Source organism: Manduca sexta, chromosome 26 (assembly GCF_014839805.1).
Source record: "Manduca sexta isolate Smith_Timp_Sample1 chromosome 26, JHU_Msex_v1.0, whole genome shotgun sequence".
Taxonomy (NCBI): Eukaryota; Metazoa; Arthropoda; class Insecta; order Lepidoptera; family Sphingidae; genus Manduca; species Manduca sexta.
In genome coordinates this window covers 1,015,426-1,029,356 of record NC_051140.1, presented here as the reverse complement: position 1 = coordinate 1,029,356, position 13,931 = coordinate 1,015,426, and the positions used below count along the sequence as shown (strand labels likewise).

General features: G+C 36.2%; 2 protein-coding genes across 5 annotated transcripts in view; one reads left to right on the top strand and one right to left on the bottom strand.

Moving 5' to 3' along the window:
- Positions 1-654: 654 nt before the first annotated feature.
- LOC115447158 lies at positions 655-10,007 on the bottom strand. Its single transcript, XM_030174130.2, has 9 exons — positions 9,848-10,007; positions 7,689-7,831; positions 6,937-7,001; positions 5,420-5,593; positions 4,622-4,707; positions 4,060-4,136; positions 3,365-3,457; positions 2,655-2,769; positions 655-1,954 (listed from the first exon to the last, which is right to left on the bottom strand). The coding sequence occupies exons 2-9, from the start codon at positions 7,824-7,826 to the stop codon at positions 1,827-1,829; spliced, it is 876 nt and encodes a 291-aa protein (XP_030029990.1). The 5' UTR covers positions 7,827-7,831; positions 9,848-10,007; the 3' UTR covers positions 655-1,826.
- A 1,706-nt stretch (positions 10,008-11,713) lies between these two features.
- The window catches only part of LOC115447148 (protein hu-li tai shao), a 116,766-nt gene continuing 114,548 nt past the window's right edge, over positions 11,714-13,931 (top strand). For all 4 annotated transcript variants that reach the window (XR_005113083.1, XM_030174108.2, XM_030174107.2 and 1 more), the window contains exon 1: positions 11,714-12,014. The gene's annotated coding sequence lies outside the window, so the exon portion shown is untranslated. The remainder of the gene's footprint in view (positions 12,015-13,931) is intronic.

Here is a 13,931-nt window from a genome sequence, read left to right as displayed (position 1 = left end):
CAAAACACATCATAATGATATGCAAATATTTATGAAATACTATATTCCATAGTACAAAGCTGCCACTATTACCTTATAGTCTAGGGCTGTATCAATAAATTCAACTCAGTTCCTCTCAAGTGAGAGACGTTGTAAAATTAAGATAGGCATCTTAAGATGGTCACCTCAATTTATTTTTTAAATCACAATATGTGACAGATTACTTGTTTATGTAGCAGTGGCTCTTAAGTAACAGTTTAAGTTTGATTTAATGGTTTAATATATTAAACGTCTACTTGAGATTTTACTCAAAGATGAGATTTATTAATATGATCCTAACTGAGATAGACATTTTGGGGAAGGTGTTTCGAGGCAATATAAAAAAAATGTTTATTAGTTATACCTGGCTCAAGGTTCTGGTCTAAAAGGACCCTTAAATTATTAGAACGGCAATTACTTTTTACAAAAACGTTCTATGGATCTAAATCCATTAGTATTTAAAGAGTTAAGTTCTCATTACTGTAGTTTATTGAGTAGTCCTTTTCTTTGTCAAATTTTAAATTGTATTTGAAAAAGTAATTTAATTAACAGGTCATGTTCTGTAAACAATATTAGTTATTTCTGTATAATACATATAACCAAATTAATAATGTGCTATTTTTTTATAACAAATAAATAAAAAGAGGAAGAACTTCATTCACACAATCACAACTCCATACAGAAGTGTTTTGTATGGACATCAAACACAGACTTTCCAATTGTCCACCAAAATCTATGACATAATATGACAGATTTTAACATACCAAAAAATAGACTGAGCCCTCGGTGTCATTGTCTTTATATATGAAAGAGCATGATGTTGAATTTGAATTATGAAATTTAGTATCCTTAGCCACTCCATACTCCAAAGACCAGATATTTTAGGGCACAATTATTAACATCTATTCATTATAATCTAGTTAGGTAACATGCCAGTATAGATCATTTCATCCAAGAGGACGTGCCCCACCTTTTGATTAGGGAAAATAGTGGGGAAGCCTTTGTGGATGAAATGATCTATATTGTGGAACGATGTCCAGATATTTTGATATCTAAGGACCATACATCTTCACTAACTTGTACCACTTACATACAACTATGGGACAGCTCCAAAACACTATTGGAATGTTTTTGCCTACTACATGCTTGATATGCGGCTAATTTGATGCCTGATCATGGAAGCTGTACATATTTACGGCTAGTTTGTGAAGTGAGCCTACTTGTGAAAGGCAGCTTATTTTACAGTGAAAACCGGTTATAGCGACATCGAAGGGATCACTGAATCTGGGCGCTATATCCGATAGTCGTTATAAACGATACGCTTTTTATATGCATTCATTTAAAAAGACCTTACTATTTAGTCGTTATAACCGATGTGTCGCTATAACCGGAGTCGTTATAACCGGTTTCTACTGTATAGTGTAATTCAACATTACTAGTTGGTGTATAATCTAGAGCAAGTTTTCTCAACCTTGATTCCTTACAGACCTGTTAGAATATTGCTGGCTTACTATAAAAAGGTGTCATGTTAATTTTTATTGATGCAAATGTTGGTAAAAACAACAATAATTCATGATTCGAGATTATTCAATTTTTTTACTGGAAAAAATATACAATTATTTGATATAAATAACATACAACCTTGTCATAGTGAGCCAATGATATTTCCAGTACTCCAAGTTGGCATACTGCTTCAGACAATTCAACCTATCTATACACTGCAAGATCCAACCCTGATCTATACCAATCTGACCTTGACAAAAGCTTGTCCCGCAGCCCTCGCCAGTCTCCACCGTGGCAGGTGGTGCCTACAGCGGCGCGGAGTCGTCGAGGGTGTGGAGCCAGTTGAAGATCATCATGTTGCGCTCGTACTTGGAGAGCGGGCGGCCGCGCTCGCGCTCCAGGTCTGCAGCTGTCAGCGCCAGCTGGGCTGCTTCTGGAATGGAATATGTAACTGATTTATTTCCTCAACACTACATTAATTAGTGTTCCCTGAGACTCGCGTTGTAGTCATAAAATGCCATTGCTGATCCTCGCTTACAAGAGTTATAGTGGTTGGAGAGTAGTTTGGACAGCATTGTTATGTAATGTCTTCTATAAACGAAGATTTAAATAAAAATATCACTATCTTTCTGTTTAATTAATATTGTTGCAAGTTAATAGTAAACTAGTATTGCCAAACATAATATATAAAGCCGTTGGTCCTCCGCCCGAACTCTCTCTGGGCATATCGGATTGTCTCACTGGACTGTGAGAGTGAAGGAACAGAGTGCTTGTGTATTGCGCACACACTTGTACACTATAATACTTCCTGCGTGGCTGATCAACGTCGAAATTGACCAGCCAAAATTTTACTAAGGAGCATAGTCGAAGGGTCCATATATACCCGATTCCTGCCGGCTTATTTTTATATAGAATCTAATTATCATCAGAACGATTTACAGACCGCATTTATGCATATTAGTACCTATATGTTGTGTCGGCTTCGGCTTCTTTAAATTTCACCATTCGCCACTATTAGGAGGTATTCATTCATTTAGTGTTGCCAGAGACTCTTTAAGCTTCTCCGCTTGGTAACAAAAATTACGTATCAAGTAAGTGGTTTTAACGCATTATTTGATAGTGTTGGTTCGTACCGGGATGCACATATCTGTCGCGTCGGTGCGGCACGGCGAGCGTGGTGGGCCCGGGGTCCGCCCCGGACCCCCCGGACGCCCCGGGGGCCCCCGACACGGCTGACACTGCTGCTGCCTGCAATATACATTAATAATACAGCATACAACAATATACATGCAACCACCTGAAAATAAACGATTAATCTCTTTTTGATCTATCTCAAAAATTTACCACCCAGAATAAAGTTTTTTGATATCCTTATATAAAATAATATCAGTCCAGTATTATATACTGTCTTACTGCTGAGAACGGGTCTGCTCTACTATTGAGTGGGATTAGGCCTTAGTCCGCCGCTCTGGCCAAGTGCGGGCAGACTTCACACACCCTCAAAATACTTGCAGAATTTATCAGGTATGCAAATTTCCACATGATGTTTTCCTTCACCATTAAAGCAAACAATAATTCACACATAACTTTAGAAAAGTCAGAGATGCGTGCTCTTAGGTTTTGAACCTACAGACATTCATCTTGGCAGTCCATTCCACTCCCAACTAGGCTCTCCCTACTTATGTCGGTATCTAGTGAAGTTATATTTTGAATATAATTTACATGCTAACAATATAAGCGACTTTATTTAAATAATGATTAAATATTCTCATGTACCTTGACTTATCATAAGCAACTATGTCCGCCTACGTGATGAATATATAATTTTATTTATATGTAGTACCTCGAGCCTGTCGAGGTTGAAGTCTGACTGCGACATCCTCTCGAGCGCGCGGTAGGTGGTCAGCAGCCGACGCTTTATGTAGTTCTGACGCACCTGCAACCACCATCACCATCATCAATTAAATTTAGTAATGTATTATTATTATCACACTGTATTCTTATCTATTCAATACATAAATATATTGTTACGCGTCGCTACCTAGCCGATAACATCGGGCGTTTCCGGAAGTATTCGGCTGCGCGGGCAGGCTGGCAGAAGCTCAGAACAATGACAAGCAGGCAGAAGAGAAGATATGTCACGCGGCGACTATCTTATTATTCTCTCTGGTTGGACGTTGTCAAAAAATGTGTAAAATTGTATTCTGTAATTATTTTTTAAAGCAGTGATCAGTCGCAATCTGTTCATCCGCTTAGGTTGCGGTAAAATGCTTGCACAGTACACCTTGTAATGACGAATATTCGAAACATGACATGTAGCCGACCCATAAGATGCGCCTGCGCACGTCCCGGAGAGTCACGACGACCATGGCTCGAATGCATTAGGCTGCATTATATGCATAGCATCTGTTGTTACTATTGGGCATTATTTCCTAATTGTTAATATCACTTATAGCTAAGCAATTAAGTCTTCTAATTATTTATTTCGGCGATGATGATCAGGTCAATTGTGCCGTTTGATGGTGTAAGTGTGGTTACCTTCTTGTTGTCGGTGGGCAGTGGACGCGGCGCGGGCGCCTGCACGCGCTGCGGCGACGGCAGCTGGCTCCCGCCCACTGCACAACACATTATATACTTTACTGTACAATAATTATTTAAAACTACGACTCAAATTCATCACATTCGTGTCTTCAAAGAGAAAATACTATATCTTTTTACTATTCATAAAAAAAAAATATTTCTTTATTATTATTTCAAAACATTACAAGCCACTAGCCTTATAGACTGCTATTATTGATTTTTGATTAAACTATCTTATTTATGTATTTTTTTTATTTTCTCACATACACTAAAATACCCTATTGATCATGTCTGAAACTATTCAAACTCCTAGGACACATGATCATCATTTTAATTATTTGATATGAAGTATGTGTAAAATATTTTAACCTACATTAGGCCAGTGTGGTGGTCTAAGGCTTAAATATCAGTACCCTATAGTATAAGTACCAGTACAATATAAGTACCCTGGGAATGACAAACTACTGTCTATCCAGGGAAGATATAGCAGGACAGGTGCTACAAGCCTAGGATACGTTACCGGCGACCCAGGTGCTGCAGGAGCGCGAGGCGGCGCTCAGCGTCAGCGCCTCCAGCGCCGCGCTCAGACCCACCTCCGACGTCGCGCTGCACACACACACATTATACATCTATTGTGATAAAGGTTAAACAATCTTGTTACATATTTTAGATTTTGTTTTTTATAATGTGAGAAAGAATCATCAAAATCAGAAAGAATAATCAAAATCGGTTCACCCAGTCAAAAGTTTTAAGATAAAAAAATACAGTCGATTTGAGAACCTCCTCCTTTTTTTGAAGACGGTTATAAATATTATACACAAGCATTTATTATGAGATATATTCAAGTTTAAAAAAAATGTGTGTGTGTGCAATTAACACATGGCAGAAAAGAAACTTCTGAATAATACTATGAAAAATTGAGATGGATATAATATAATATCAGGAGTATTAAATGTAAGATTTATTATTTATGCATGAAACTAAAACTTACTAGCAAAATTAATTTATTAGAGATGAAAATATTCATATAAATAAGAATACACAAATAATGGTTTATATTAGAGCTTTGTAATACGTAGGTCCAAACGCATGTATTAAACACATTCTAACAAAAAAAACATACAGTCGAATTGAGAACCTTCTCCTTTTTTGAAGTCGGTTAAAAAGAATAAACGGATGCAAAATGTAGCATGCAGGCTGGTTGGAACTGTTCCTTTTACATACATCGTGTTGCATTTTTAGTAAGACACATGACATATTGAAAACTGTATCATTTCCCGGAAGCTCCCCATGGTATTAAGTAGTAAGTGGTGGGTACCCGCGCGGCGGGTGGTGCGGCGGCGCGTCGGCGATGTCGGCGGCGCTGAAGGAGCGACGCAGGCCGAGAGCCGCGCACAGCGCCGCGCAGCCCGCCAGCACCTCGCGCCCGCCGGCCTCGCCCGCGCCCTCGCCGCCGCCGCCGCCGCCCTCCTGCAGCGGCAGCGACCCGCCTCTGCGACACACAAATACACAACATTCTTAAGATCCACGAGCTACGGACAGGAATACAGATTTACGGAAAAAAATCATAAAAAAAACACAATTTTAGGTCGTTTTGAAATATTTAAGCTCCAAAATACTCCATAAATTATCTATTCGGAATATACTATAAAGACTAGCTTTTGCCCGCGGCTCCGCCCGCGTTATAAAGTTTTTCGGGCTAAAGTTTTCCGTTATAAAAGTCACGCTATATATTTTCCCGGGAGCCTATGTTCTTCCCAGGGTCTCAAACTGTCTCCATACCAAATTTTATCCTAATACGTTGGGTAGTTTTGAGTTAAACTCAACGTTCGGGCAGACCGATGCAGCGGGGGACTTTGTTTTATGATATATTTTGTAGAACTTTTAAGAGGAACAATCCCGTCATACATTATTGTTGCATAACTTTAACCGTTTACGCAGCGCACGCAACAGAAGCTCTCAAAACTAATAAATTGTCCCCGTTTTTGCATCATGTTTTATTACTGCTCCGCTCCTATTGGTCATAGCGTGACGATATATAACCTATAGCACTCCAGGAACAAAGGGCTATCCAACACAAAAATATTTTTTCAGTTCGAACCGGTAGTTCCTGAGATTAGCGATTACTGCTCCGCTCCTATTGGACATAGCGCGATGATATATATAGCCTATAGCACTCCACGAACAAAGGGCTATCCAACGCAAAAAGAATTATTCAGTTCAAACTCCTAGTTTCTGAGATTAGCCATTACTGCTCTGCTCCTATTGGTCATAGCGTGATGATATATAGCCTACAGCACTTCACGAACAAAGGGCTATCCAACGCAAAAAGAATTTTTCAGTTTGGACCGTTAGTTCCTGAGATTAGCCATTACTGCTCCGCTCCTATTGGGTATAGCGTGATGATATATAGCCTATAGCACTCCACGAACAAAGGGCTATCCAACGCAAAAAGAATTTTTCAGTTCGGACCGGTAGTTCCTGAGATTAGCGCGTTCAAACAAACAAACAAACAAACAAACTCTTCAGCTTTATATAATAGTATAGATGAAATGTCAACAAATACAGTGTAGTTGTTATTGAAAAATGAATGACACAATATGCACATTAAAAATATTTTAACCTACTGAAATTAAGATAACATATTGTAGAAATGTGATGATTAATTTTTAATTTCTATGTATTTTATACATTTGGAGTATATAGCTGCTAAACAAATTTTAGCGCGCCTTTTTGTTAGGGGAGCACCTTGATTTATCACAAATAAATTCAAAAACAGCACAGTTTTTTTCCAACAACAAATTAATCGCTGAAATATGATTTTTAAATACTCACTTTGCTAGTTTACTGTCTGGGTTTGGACTGGCCACTCTGAGGTTTGGATCTGGTCCTTGACCGGCCTGGAAAAGACCATCATGACTATATACATTACAGTTACATGTACAAACTTCTTTAATAATATAATTTGCTGTGTGTTTTGAGTAGCAAGTTCTCACAACAATATATTGCGCAAGAATTTCTAGATGTGTTTATAATGTAAACTATACACTTACAATTATTAACAGTCTTTTTCAATAACTATGCAAATTACTGCAAGTCAGACATAAATAATAATAATAATAATATCAGCCCTGTATTATATACTTGTCCACTGCTGAGCACGGGCCTCCTCTACTACTGAGAGGGATTAGGCCTTAGTCCACCACGCTGGCCTAGTGTGGATTGGTAGACTTCACACACCTTCGAAATTCCTATAGAGAACTTCTCGGATGTGCAGGTTTCCTCACGATGTTTTCCTTCACCGTTAAAGCGAACGATAAATTCACAAAGAATACACACGTGATTTTTTAGAAAAGTCAGAGGTGTGTGCCCTTGGGATTTGAACCTGTGGACATTCGTCTTGGCAGACCGTTCCACACCCAACTAGGCTATCGCCGCTCATACCTGCTCACGTAGAGGGGAAGTCAGACATACTAAAAAAAAATGCAAGAAGTTTGCCGTGATTTGACATGGTAAAAATTGCTTACAGTTGAACTTCTGCAGATTTTCTTATTAACCTATACTACACTTGTGGATCACAAACCCACCTTACAAGCCAGCAGTCGGAGCACCCTGGCGTCACTTGCGGCGGAAGACACGCTGAACAACGACAGGTCGGTAGTGACCGACTCGTGGGACGGAGACCGCGCCACACCCCCGCCCCGCCACGCCTCGGGGGTGCACATGTCCACTGGAGGCAAATAGAAACTAAATTTGCTTACAATGCCTTATTTCACACTAAGACAAATCATTTTTGAATCTTTCAGAGACTTTTTTTTAATATGTGGGTCTGTCCCCACTGTCGCTAATGGTGAGTGAAGTGGGATCCAATAGTATGTCGACTGACGAGAGATGATTATCCCTCGACAGTCTACACAATTATGCTGGCCTGTTGGAATTGGATATACACAGGCTGATCCCGGAACGCGACACACTTACATGGGCCACTATAGCAGGTTTAAGCAACTTGTGTATGGTAGTCGCTATCCGAGATAAAGCTTAGCAACCTGTATGATAAGGATCAAAAATGGTATACTACTTCACAGTGTCTAATAGTGTATTCTGTTGGCCAATTATAGTGATGACTTTTAAATAGGGATGGACCAAGCGTTGGGGGACCCTGAGCAAATTCTTGTTTGGAAGCTTGCCTAATTAATGATATAATTGCTATCATGTCAAAAAGAAAATATTATGACAAGACACATAAACTACAACTGTAACATATTGCAAAAGAAATCAACAATTGTTATGTGTTATTTATACAACACTCTTATAAACTTCTTTTAATCCAATTTATGGAATAAAAATATGGCAACGAGAAGTCTATAAATCCACAGGCCATGGGCTTTAGCCTAAAAAGCCCTTATATATCTCTGCAGCTGCTTTTAAGAGAGATGCCTCTTACCAATAAACGGAATACAGCCATGTTACCTTTCTGGATGTAAGTCAAGTAGTCCCAGTATTACTGTGCAGTGTACAATGAGTTACTCAAGCTATAGATATAAATTAAAAAAGTGATGTAAATTAAATATGGATTTACGCAACCTAATGCTATAACTACTGCTCTAAGTGAATTTCTTGCAGCGACAACATTCTACTTTCAGTCAGAAATACTTATATATGCGTCTAAAGGACTGGTATCCATGGACAGGAATAAATAAAAAACAAAAGTCAGAAATATGCACATACCACATTCACACAGTACCACAAAATAATAAAGAAATAAGAAAAAGCAAAATTATATTAGTATTTATATTATAAAATGATTTTTGGCACAATTTATATTAAGAACAATCTTGTTAATAATGCCTCCAGCTTGGCCATTAAATAAAATATTTAAATATGTGGTAATTTTAGGTCAGTTGCTTGAATGCTTTTAAAAAGAATATTTTAATTTATTTATTAATGTAGTCTCTATATAAGTTTATATTACTAAAACCAGACCAATTCATCAAGAGCTTTGATATTTGTAAATAATCATACTTTGTGTATCCTCTGTGATTGTAGAGGCTGCAAAATCTTTGAACCATCAGGGGAAAATTATTATAATATAAAAACTACAATAATATTCATAAAATAGTTTAATTTTAATGTCTAACATTTGCATAAACATAAAAATCATCATACTTTTTGGCTCAAACAAACCCGTAACGCTCTAGGGTAATTTAGTAAAAATATTAGTAAATAAAATCAAACACTCCATATCTGGCCGATCATTCCCATGTAACTGACAAGTATTATAAATTAGCATATCAAAAAAATAACATTGTTACGTGAATTTTATATGCCAATTTTTATATATAGATAATATTTTCCGATCAAAGCTTTGGATAATTGCCTATTTAAAAAAAATGTTGACCTGACTAAAATACTATGGTGGTAAATTTAGGGATGAAAATTTCTTATTCTCGTTTGTCGTTTAATAAATATTATAAGTCTCTAATTATTTTTTATAATCATATTAAATACTGCGTCTAAATTGATACGAGACTTCCAACGTGTCAGTCCCCAATAATTTATTTTAAAAAACGTAAGTTTTGAACTGAATGAATTTTCATGTTAGCATTGATATTTTTTTACAAATAGGGCTAACGTAAGAATTTGCCGTGAGGCTGACGTCTGCATAAAATTTGTCAGGTGCCGAAAAAAATATGCCGGAAAAACAAATGAAAACCGGACATTAAAAGATATAAACAAACAAATTTACCGCTAATATTGGGCTCCACGGCGTACGAAATGTATGCTAAACTCACAAAAAATATCCACAACCACTTTCTGATGTTATTTTTGTGTAAAACCTCAACAGCTTTTTGCAAAAAAACGCAAAAATCTATCTTTTTCGCCTAAGGCCGGGTTAACTTGCCAAATTGAAAATGGAACGTTGGGTTGCGTTCCAATAGTGACATAAAAAAACTTATTATCCAACATTAATACAATGAATACCCTTTAACGTCAATTAATAATTCTTTACCTTGCAAAAATCATCCATAATAAGTAAATTCAAAACGGAAAATTGATAATAGTTTTGTATATTTTAAAAATATTTAGTTATTGAATATTTTTAAAGTTTCGGAGCGAACCTGACCCTATTCCGGATCCAATAGGTCATTTAACATAGCCGGGTAATAAACTAAAAATGATGTTCCCACTTTTCTCAAGGGAAGCTAATATTATTATGCTATAAAACCGTTAATTTACTCAACTACTTTCTGTAAACTAACTTGTCAAGTAGTATTCATACCTATAGTTTATAATATAACAACTATGGAGAAGTGTTTTGATCAATGGTTTTGATTTCAATAAAAAATATGCTCTTAAAGTTGGTCGTATAACAATGATTTGTTGTGGACCAGCAGCGACATCTACTTCAAAACAATTTTAAAGAATATTTTAATTACGCTATGCTAAGCGACAATTTTACCAGTTTAGTACGATTTTACAGATTTTATTTTTACAGTAAAATTTACAACAGACTCACTTAAGTAATAATATAGTAAAGAGTTTAATAATCATCCAAACAATTCACAAACTTTTGCATTTATTATAATATGGCAATTTGTCCCCGACGTACACAATATATATTACATAGAACATGTTATATTATCTTAGCTTATCTTCCAATCATTTTCTTTAGAATCCAATGAATTTTAGCGAGATACTCAAGCGAACATTTAAGCAAACTGACGGAGTAAAATTTAAAAAATAATTTTAAGTTCTAGTAAATTCTAATACAGTTGTTTTTTCTTAAATCAATTAAATGCGCGGACTCGGAAATTATGTTCCCACTTTGCAATTTTATTATTACTATACGTAAGTTATACCAAGATGGTTTTTACAGTTTCACTTATAAAGAAGGCTAGTGGGACAATGCATACTGAAAGGGCTGGTATTATTATTATAAAATGATTAGGAAGTTTCTTCTATTCTAAGAAAACCCTTCAGAATGGAGCCCAGCGCAAAAGCTAGTTTTATATTTATTATTATCCCTGAATGTTATTTTAAGCTAACCTTTGCTCGTAGTTCCACCAGCTTGAAAAAAGGTTTTCTGACATAATATGTAACCTATACCGTTCCCACGGTCCCAAACTATCTGCTTACCGAATTACACTGAAATCGGTTCAGTCGTTCAGTCGTGAAAGGGTAACACACAGACAGAGTTATATTATAGACATTCGACAAACAGGTAAACTGTATCTAGATAGAGTTTAGATAAGTAGTTTAAAAAGGATTGAATGATAGCCATAGAAAAATCTACATAGATATAAGCAAAGGACAGTGAATAGTTAAAGATGCATTTGTTTAATTTACACTGTAGTTTACCGTGATGTATATATAAGCTAAAGACTTCCTGTATGTAAAGTTGACAGAATCTTTAATATGCATAGAATACATTCAAATAATTAAATTTTAAAAAGCTCAAACCGCAGTAAATTATATCTGGAATAACACATAAAATTCGATTCACATAAATATTATGTTGTAAAATTTTGTAAATGTAGGAGAATAATTTATTTTTTAATTGGCAATTATAAACACCTCTACCGCCATCTGGTTTCACCTAGAAACTCCATGTTGCGACAGTAGCGCTGCGGCCGGTAGAAAAACGAACTCATGCCGACATCGATCTACTCCGGTGGCGTGTTGAAAGATTTCTTTTTTACGAACGAAATATTGAAATAAACGCGTTTGCGCGTAATGTCGGTGGTGCTAGTGCGTTGAAAATTGTAAAAGAACGTACTGTGCGTGATATTTTATATAATGTTACGTGGTTTACGTGCTTAGTGTAAGTTACAATAGCTTCTCATTATAAAGTGGGAGTGATTGTGTGAAGTGGTACAAAAATCATCTTTTTCGCCTATTGGAGCCAACTGCCGGTACGTATTGCATATATTCAGTTATCATTTATACAAATATGTTTATATTTCTAATAGGAAGGCATCAGTTGTACGGTGAAATGACTTTTTTTGTGGCCGTCTTATTAGGGTGTGTCAAGATATATTGGTCGGCAATTTGGGTCGAACTTTTTTACTTTGCAACGAGCGAAAATGAGCTTTAGACCTGTAATTTCGACTTGCGACACTATCTTGTCGGCGGTCTGGCATGATTTCTGCAAAGAATAGCAATTTCAGAGCTAAAAATATGCTCCTTATTTCATCACATTTTTGTCGTTTTTTAGTTTGTTCCTCAGTGAAAAAGTGTGCCTGGCGACGTTTTTAGCGCGGATAATAATGTTTTTCATATTTTTTTTGGGTGTGACACGAGTCTGTTACGTTATTATCTGCTCAATAAAACAGGGTGATGTCACCGGGCCGGGCGCGGATAGTGTAATACCCGACCAAATTAAACATACCTCGGCACACGCACAAAGGAAACGCGCCCGTTGGTTTTTTAAATCCAACAGCGTTACATCGAAACTTAAATGGTCTCGAATTGGCATCGGATGAACAGATTGGTCGAATGCGTTGTGATTTAATTGTATCAATTGTTCAATACTGTCCATTTATCGGCAATGAATACATAAAGCCTATGTATTATCTGCGGCATTTGTCGTTGCGTACCTTTGGACCTTAAATTAACTGGTACATGGTTTAATTTCGTACAGTTTCTTCATAAATTAACTACATACATACAAGGGAGGCAACTTTAGCATTTTACTCCATACACATGTAACCTTACTATTACAGATTTCGGTTCAGGTACCTATCTCAGCAATTATTGAAGTTCGCAGATTGAGCAGGTACCAGAAGCGGTTCTCTCTCATATAACCTGGCCTTAATGCCATGCCTTTTCATATAATAAACACATTTAAGCTTAATTCATACATGAAGGTGCTTGACACAAACTCTAGATATCAATTCCATTGCAAGTTGTCACAATTACCTTCACGAATTGGTGCTTTACATAGAAATTAAACTCGGGACATTCCAGTCCTCAGCCTTTCTATGCTACCGCTGGACAAAACAAATGGGAAAACTACAACAAGTTGTTATGTGAACTATTTATTTAGTTTTTATTTTCAATACTTAGATATCAGATAAGTAACATATCCTTCAATCTATGGTTGAATTTACAGTTTTCATAGTATTTATTTTTTATTTTTGTGTGTAATGTAGAAATTTGCATAACAATAAAATTAAATTTATATAACCATAATTAAATTTTATTGTTATGCAAATTTCTACATTTCTAGATGTAACATAATTTATTTTAATGTAATTAAAAGGACCATTCTGTACTCATTATGTCTACAGAAGGATTTCTTTAACATTATCTTTTACATATTAGGAAACTATCTTAGCCTATCTTGTGTATAATCATGATTTTCATTCTACCATTCAATTTGGCTGCAGATAATGTTAGACCTAACAAATTGCATGTGTAAAATATCAGAATGGTATAGCCCGATCAGGGAAATAAAAATCCTCACTACATCACCCTTACACCCTTTTTTCTTATCTAGATAAGTTGCAAAAGCCACCACAATTAAAAATATATATGAAAGACAGTCTATCTGTTGACCCACATGTTTTATCATCTATTAAAAATGTTTTATGGCTAATTAAGTAATATATTTTCAACATAATATGATTTTACAACAGACAGCTCTGAATTGATAAGAAATTAAACTTAATTTTAATGTGTAAAGAGGTATAAAGTCTCACAAAGCGGTGATAGCCTAGTTGGGTGTGAAACGGATTGCTGAGATCAATTTACCTAGGTTCAAATTCCAAAGGCTGATTTTTCAAAAAGTTATGTGTTTTTTCTTTGTGAATTATCGCTTGCTTAAATGG